Consider the following 8408-nt stretch of genomic DNA (forward strand, 5'->3'; position numbering starts at 1 on the left):
AAGGCAGACACGGGGCTGAGGTGTCACACCTCTTTGTCTTTTAAGTTGCATCACAAAAAAGGGAATTGTTTAAGCTTGCACCGTGTCACTGAAACCTGGGTTATAACAAAAACTGGGAATGACTATTAACCATTTCCAGTTCTTCAGAAAGAGCAAGGGAAAGCCAGGTGAGTATGAAGAGATGAGGGTAAGAATTTTAAAAGTTGTCTTCTTAAAGTTATAAACACCAAAGGACATGCTGAAATATGAAAATATTCAGCTATGGGGAAAGAGAAGGAAATACCTAGAACTGTTGCAACAATGAATGTGCCAAGTTTAGAACATCTTTAAGTCATCCTCACTTTCTGGAATCAGATTGTGCAATTTTTTTTTTCTAGCAAATAAATGAGTTTTGTTTTTGATGAAGAAATGCTAAAGCTCCCTTATATTTCACTCTGAAAGAACTACAAAAGTGAAATGTGGAACTCGTTCTTCCATGCCAATGATTAGAAGCCCAAAATACATCTGTTCCACATGGTCAGCTTCAGCCTTTGCTTTCACAGAAGAACAGCTATATTTGTAGTTACTATAAATGCATTCCTGTTGATTTCATTCTTGTGTATTCTAACACGTAAAGTTAGAAAAAAGGTCACAGTCTTGATTAAAACCGAGTTCCAAGTACCCATATGTTAAGGAAAAAATGCATCAATATTAAGCTGAATCTGCATATTTGATTAGCAGTGGTACACAAGTATCAAAACTCACCACAACACAGGAGCTGTAAAGACAGAGGATGTCCAGCAGACTGTCAGAACAACTACTTGGATTTACTGTCTGGCTTTCTGAGCTCATTTACAGCTGTGAAGAATTTTCGGGGGGCTCAATTTGACTTTTGTAGCTGTCTTTACTGTTATAGCTGTTGCAGTATCCAGTTTACTTGCAATTAGTTTTCAGAATCTCAATTTCTGACTGATTTTCCCCCCAAATACTTAATAAGTGTCTTAACTCCTGAAATCTAGGTGGCACTACAAATTATTAGGTGAATTTAAGTTGTGGGGAATGAGTTATGAAGGTATTTTAACCTGTGTTGTGAATTCATGCTTGAATTCCACTACTGTTCTATTGGAATTCTGCACTAAAAGTTCTTGAGAACAAGGATAATTTATGTACAAGAATGCCTTAAAATAAGCCCCCATAATTACAAAAATGCAGTGTTTAAATTTATAGTAAAAACCCACACACTGCTGGCAAAACTATAACTGCATCTGGAAAACATTAAGAATGCTATTAAAATAGTCTAGCATAAACTAGAAATGAGACTGAAATTACAGTGTTGCTTACTTAACCATTTTTAGGAAGTATATTTTGAATATGGTCTACTTTCCTATTTTATTTTTTGATAAAGCACTGTACTATATCTTATTTACCACTGAGAATACCTTACTTATTCTGTTATCTATTTAAGACAAATCCATGGCTCAGATTTTTTTAAGTGTCTTGTTACAGTTGTTGATAATTTGAAACACAGTCAGGTGGTTGCTGGTCCACCCATCAGGGAAAAAGTAACAGGGATATCTCAAAGGAGAATAAGAATCACAGCAATTAAAAACTTATTTTATTAAAAAGATGAAATGTTTTCAAACATTGAAAAATTATGTTTTTATAAAAACAGAAATAGGCAAAATACCCATTTGTCTTCTATTTACATATACAATATTTCTCATTGTATAAAACTATTTACAATATATAAAAAAATTACAGTAAATAGGTTATTTTCTTACAAGACATCAAGCCCTGTACTTCTAGTGTAGATCATGGCAAACAAGAATACTATTGCACCTGTGAACCGAACAGTCTAACAAGAGGAGTGTTCTCTTAGCCATGCCTTCAACTGAGATCTAAACTAACATCGTCAGCTACCGTAACATTCATTTTATCTCTTCTAGGGTCAACTTCAGGCAGTTTCCATACAAACATTGTCTTATAAAGCTTAGGAATGGGCAGTTAGAATTGGGGAAAAAAAAACATATTTACAGCTTCTTCTATACAATCTGTATGGAGTCTTACGGAGTTTACCCTTCACAGAAGCTGCATAAATTAACCCCTGTTGTGCTGACCGGGACGGGCGGGTCCGTGCCTGGGGCACGGCAGATTCCCCGCGAGGTGCCGGGCTGAGCCCCCTCTCTCGGAGCCCCCTGTCCGTCCTGGAGCGTCGGGCGGTGCCTCCCTGTGTAGTACCAGCTACAGATTTTTAACCCTTCTGCACCTGAGCAGTTAAGCAAGGTCCACTGGCGGCAGGGCAGGCTCCCGGGGCTACATGTGCCGCTTCATGTGCAGAGCCAGGTGGTCGGACCTGGAGAACGCCCTGTCGCACAGGTGGCACTGGAAGGGCCGGTGCCCCGTGTGCTTGCGGTAGTGCCGGGTCAGCTCGTCCGAGCGCGCGAACTTCCAGCCGCAGCCTTCCCAGTTGCAGTGGTAGGGCTTTTCACCTGTTTGGGGAAACCGGACAGCGTGACTCAGCATGGCATCACACACCAGGCAACCTGCCGAGCTCTGCTCCAGCGTATCCCTTTATTCGCTACCAAGCCCTTCCACAGCAAGACCCAAGTGCTTTTAAGCTAAATTACTAGAAATTCCTTTACCACAAAGCCCTTTCTCCAAAGATTTTCACCTATACCTGCAGTGAAAATCTTTGGAGAAAGGGCTTCAGAAGCCCCTAGAAAAGCTTTGACTACACAGGTAAACACCTAGATGTTACAGACCTGACCACCAGCTGTGAATTTAACAGACTACAGGGTAGAAGCCCCGGCTGCAAACTGTTTTACATGGGGCTATCCCAACCGGCACCCAGCACGTCTCCGCATGAAGGCCACCAGCAATAATTACCTGTGTGCGTCCTGAGGTGAGCCTTCAGGTGTGAGCTCTTGGTGTAGGTCTTCCCACACCCGGCGTAGCTGCACGTGTGAGTGGCCGTCCTCTTCCTCGGCCAGGACCGGCGTCCCCGCTTTGGTTTGGAGTCCAGCAGCTCCAGAGGGGAGGAAGGAGGGGTGAGCATGCCCCTAGGAGCTGAGGGCTGTAAGGGCAGGCTGTCCTCGAAAAGGCCAAACTGGGAGGTGTTCTGGTACTGGAGGTGGGTCTGCGGGTGGTGGAAGCCGGAGGCCGGGTGGTAACTCTGCTGGTAGGACACGGATGAGGGGCACATCATCTGCGAGTGGCAGTCATTCACCATGAGATCGTCGGGGCTCAGCGGGGGCGTCTCTGCCCCGGGGATCTGCGGGGAACTGGCCACCCGGGGCTGCTCGTAGGCCATCATGCAGGTCGCGTTCCCCTCCTGCTTGATCTTTGGGCAAGCCTGGGGCACCAGACCCAGGACCGGTCCATAATTGTCCATGTCGGGCTCGGGCTTAATGTTCTCAACGAACTGCGGACCCCCGAAGGTGGGTGTCACAAAGAAGCGGCCGTGGACGCTTCCAGGAGGGCAGTAGTTGGAGTCCATCTCGGAACGCATCATCTCCGGCACGATGCCGGCGTTGTAGGGCGGGGGGCTGCCTTGCTCCAGGGCATTGTAGCATCCCGGGGACGGGTTCGTCTGGTAAAAGCCACCGCTTTCGCCCTGGGCAGGGGCATAGTCCCCGCCGGCAGCGCCCTGGCCGTAGCCATCGCTGCCCATGGAAAGGATAAAATCCAGCACGTTGTTGAGATCCTCATCCTCTTTGCGTGGGGAGAGGCCGCCCCAGGTGCCGGCGGGGGTCTTGGCCTCCTGCTCACACTTCCACCTCTGGGGAGAGAGAAAAGGGACAGGGTTAGAGCTGCCGTTCGCCTTGGGGGACGCGGGGCGCAGCGGGGCGCGGAGCCGGCGGTGCGGGGCGCGGGGGACACTCACTTCGTGCAGGGCTTTCTCGCGGCAGGGGCTGGCGAAGGTGGCGAAGGAGGGCAGGGCGGTGTCGCTCAGCGCCATGGTGCGGGACGAGCGCGGCCGGCCGCCCTCCGCACCTTATAACGCGGGCGCGGGCGGCCCCAGGCCAATTGCAGGAGCGGAGGAAACGCGTCCCGGACGGGGCGGGCGGGAGGCAGCGGCTCGGGCGCAGCCTAAATTTAGCCCCGGTATAAAAGGACGCGGCGGCGGCGGCGGTCCCAGCCCGAGCGGGGCGGAGCGGAGCGGGGACGGGCCCCGGCCCCTTCGCCGCCTCCCCTCGAGCGGGGCGAGCGGGCGGCCCGGGAGCCGCGACCCCTGGCTGGGGCAGGGCCCGGGAGCCACGACCCCCGGCTGGGGCAGGGCCCGGGAGCCGCGACCCCCGGCTGGGGCTGGGGCCGGTGCCGGGACACTGAGGGGTCTGTGCCACAAGTGAGCTGGGGAATGCCAAGGGATCTCCGTCTCTGCTGCAGGGACTCTGAGGGACCCTGTGCTGTGCTAAGAGACACCGTGAGGGACTTGGGTGGGATGAGGGGCCACAGGGGACCCTCCCCTGGAAACACCTACAGGATCTTTCCCGACACGAGGGGATCGTGCTGTGGGGGTGGAGGCAGCAAGGGCTCCCTGACCTGGAAACACCGAGGGAGCATCCGTGACATGAGGGGACGCTGATAGCTACAGCTTCAACAGAGGCTGTGCTGTGGGATGGGGAGCACTGAGGGGTCCTTGCCCTGGGGACACTAAGAAAGACGCCGTGTATTAGGGTTTTGATCCCCACACCTCTGAGCAGCTGCCCCACAACCCAGCCTCATCCCTGGGGCGTGTGGTGCAGTCAGACAGAAAAAGAAGGTGGAAGAAGAGTGGAGGTGTGGTGGGGGAGGGAGACATGCCCTGCTGCCATGGGTAACTGCTGAGCTGATGTTGGGGTCTCTTGGCACTGGGCACCCTAAAGCTCCCAGATGCATCTTGGTGCTGACAGAAAGGTGTTTGATGCCACTCTTGCGTGGTCCTGGCTGGAGTTTTACATTTCATGGAAGTCCAGATCTGTAGCAGAATTTCCATTTGCTGCACAAAGATTGCCAAAATCAATGTTGCAATGTGACATTATGAGAGAAAAAATGCACGTAGCTTCTGTGATCTCCGCTCATTGTAAGCAATTTATGGTCTTGGGCTTGATTTTTCAGAAGGGAAGATTGTTCTTCTCCCTTACCTTGGCCTCTAGCTCAGATGCTCACTCTGAAGGAGCAATTCTCCAATAGCTTCTGATAACGTGCTCCAGACTCCTGTTTCTGAGGATCCTGGCGGCTTGGCCATCATCCAGGAGCAGAAGTGACAGATCTGAAGGGGGGAAAAGCTATGATCTGTCAAGGGATAGACTGATTCTTTGAGAGCCTGTTCAAAGAAAGCTGTGCTTTCTCCTTTCCTCCTCCATACTTCCTTTGCCGTCACTTCAGAGGGGTTTCTAAGTGAGCTGAAAATTAGGAGGGTGCAGGAGAACAGCTCTTAGGTTTAGAGGAAGGAACAATACCCTTGATGGGCTCTGGCTCTCCCAAGCACTTTGAGCCTGTTCACCAGAGCCCATCCCAGGCTTGTGGCTGTGTTTAACCACCTCGGGAAAACTCAGTTGCTAGGGTGAATAAATGATCGTTTCAATAGCTACACGTGTTTTAAAATCAGGAATATCTCTTGTTTAACTTTCTATAGTTTTCATTCTAAAAGTTCACAGGTTGGCCAGAAGGAGCAGCCAAACTTCTGTGAGTGGAGCAGAATCAATACACTGAATGCATGGTAACGCTGTACACAAAGATGTGTGACTCATGGCTCTGTAATGTCACACTTGTGTAATCTTTCAATGTAAACTCTTTTCCTCTAATAAAACGTCCGTAAGTGAATGATACGTATATATGGGGCTGTGAGTCAGCCAAGAAAATATACTCTGATGAATTCAGAATGAATGTGAATACTCCCTTGATAACACACCCTGAATGTCTGTGTCAGTTTATGTGCTTGTGATTTCAGCAACAGCTATAACAAAATATTTTGTTTCTAGGATATACAACTGGACGTGTAGGTTTCACTGAGAAGCTCCAATCGGATGCTGCCTTCCAGCAGACACTGGAAGGACTTTGTTTATGGCTCCATCTCCAAACTCTGCATTTTCTTTGTGTAACGTTTAGTGGGCAGAGAGGATGAAAGCCAAAACAAAATAATAAATTCACTGCCTTTAGTTTCTTTTTGTTTTCAAGAAAAGCAGTTAGGCTAAAAATTGAGAGCTGCACTAAACCTGGGGAGACAAATGTGAGAATTTATTTACCTTGTGAGTCACTGGTTCTGCGCAAACTGAGAACAACTTTGCCATGACCTTCCACTCGGTCTGTGACAGTTGTGCTGACATTTTCTGTCTTTTTGCTGCTCACAACTCTTATTTTACATACCTAAACGCAAGATCCTGGCAGTGATCTCACTTAGCACAGATCAGGAGTGATGCCACTGGTGTATAAATGTGAAGAATGTGAGATTAGAAAGTATTTGTTAATCTTCTGTGGGTAGAGGAGAGCTAAATGATGTGTGATTTGCCTTCCAGCCAAAGTAAACACGGACTCAGCCATTTTTTATATGGCAAAGTTCATTTTCCTAGGTGTTGCTGCTGCTGTCTTTTGTTGCTTTCAGATCAAGGAGAAACTTTTTAAGGAACTGCAGTCAAGATTTTGCACGTTAATAGAAGAACCCAAGCTGGGGCTGTGCGCACTGGAGCTCGATGCTGGATGGGCTGGTGCAATACCCACGTCACCTGGCTGCCCCAGCTCTGAGTCATTACAGAACTCAAACAAACAAAAAACTCCTTTCTCAGGGATTGTTCCCAGAAAGTCCTGATTGCACCTAGAGCAAACTAGTAATGATAGTAATACCAGGGTAAACGACCTGAAAATGACTCCTCTTAGCGCCTAGATTACCCAGTACAGGTAACACCGTGACCAACCCCTTCATATTGAAATGAGACAGAGGATTTCCTTGCCTGCCTCTCAAATTGCCACAGTTCTGTTGAGTATACTTTTTTTTTTTTCTATTTTAAACTGCAGGTTCTGAGTAGGCACATTTTAGAATCTGCTGTCAAGGAAGTTGATAAAATGATGTAAACAACCACATAAAATGAAATATACAGGTATGTGTCAGAGACACTCATCTTAATTTGGGGACAGTGATTTTATCCTGTAGGTTTTTTGTCTGAATAAAGTAACGTCATGAATTAATTGGAGAAAGGAGCCTTTTTGACCAGACCTTTCATGACTGGAGCTGATTCCCATGCAGGGACTGACAGATGAAGGTGAGCCATCCTTTTGATGAGCTGAAGTGGCTCATTAAGTTTTTAGGAAAACATATTTTCCTTTAATACTTTTTTTCTTAGTGATTCTCCTCTGAGCTATTTCCATAGTCTTTCTTGAGGTTTGAGACTGGAAAAGTGGAGTAGCAGACAAGTATGAGTCACTTCTCTTTAAGGATTTGACTTGTGCCCTTTGTCATGGTCTTCTGCTGAGCAGCTGCTTGGCAAAGGCCTCCTCTGCCCCAGCTCCATGCCATGGAGTGCCAGGACACAGGGAATGGTTTCCCACTGCCAGGGGGCAGGGATGGATGGGATACTGGGAAGGAATTCCTGGCTGTGAGGGTGGGCAGGCCTGGCACAGGTGCCCAGAGCAGCTGGGGATCCCTGGCAGTGCCAAGGCCAGGCTGGATGGGGCTTGGAGTGACCTGGGACAGTGGGAGCTGTCCCTGCCACGGCAGGGGTGGCACTGGGTGGGCCTTGAGGTCCCTTCAAATCCAAACCATCCTGGGATTCCATGGTACTCTCTCAGCTCCCCAGTCCTGGCCAGCACCACCCCCTGCACTCAGTGCTGGCTCCCAGGCTTCCTGAGAAGGTTGAATTTCTGGCAATGTTGAAAGCAGAGCACACAGGACATGGGGAAGACTGGAAGGTGGAGCAAACCTGATGGGAATGCTGATGGCAGGGCTAGGAAGCATCAAGAGAACTGGAACCACTGGGAGAAATCCAGCTGGTTTAGGGTTGCACAGGAAGGTAGAGGCTGTGAAAGATACCATTAACAAGATGTCTGAGAGAAGAGCAATTTTGGTGTCCCAGTTTTTCTGAATAATTCCCTGTTGGCCTATGTAGGAACCTATTTTTGTCCATGCCAAAAAGCAGGGCTGCTTGCATGTTCCATTCCTGGACCTGTGGCTCTGTATTGCCATGAGTGGGGTTTGTATCTGCCCTGACAGTTAAAATAATCCTTGAACAATGACATGTTCTTCAAATTATGTTGCACTTCTGTGATCTTTGTCATCTAGGGCTTTACCAGAAACAATTTCTGTTTTCTTCCAGGTTATTGTTAACAACATTGAATGGCAAGTAATGATAAAAAAAGGTCAAGAACCAATAAACCTGCTTGATAAAATCTAAATTCCATTTCCAGATGTACTGGCCTGTGGTTGGACCAGTTTGCATGTGCACACCATGTTAATT

The 8408-nt window shown here is 48.3% G+C and overlaps 1 protein-coding gene across 1 annotated transcript; it reads right to left on the bottom strand.

Annotated features, from left to right (window-relative positions):
* Window positions 1-1577: 1577 nt before the first annotated feature.
* Window positions 1578-4008, bottom strand: KLF2 (Kruppel like factor 2). Its single transcript, XM_041460752.1, has 3 exons — window positions 3863-4008; window positions 2866-3757; window positions 1578-2468 (listed from the first exon to the last, which is right to left on the bottom strand). The coding sequence occupies exons 1-3, from the start codon at window positions 3935-3937 to the stop codon at window positions 2293-2295; spliced, it is 1143 nt and encodes a 380-aa protein (XP_041316686.1). The 5' UTR covers window positions 3938-4008; the 3' UTR covers window positions 1578-2292.
* Window positions 4009-8408: the final 4400 nt, after the last annotated feature.

This window comes from Pyrgilauda ruficollis, unplaced genomic scaffold (assembly GCF_017590135.1).
Source record: "Pyrgilauda ruficollis isolate IOZ18807 unplaced genomic scaffold, ASM1759013v1 scaffold148, whole genome shotgun sequence".
Taxonomy (NCBI): Eukaryota; Metazoa; Chordata; class Aves; order Passeriformes; family Passeridae; genus Pyrgilauda; species Pyrgilauda ruficollis.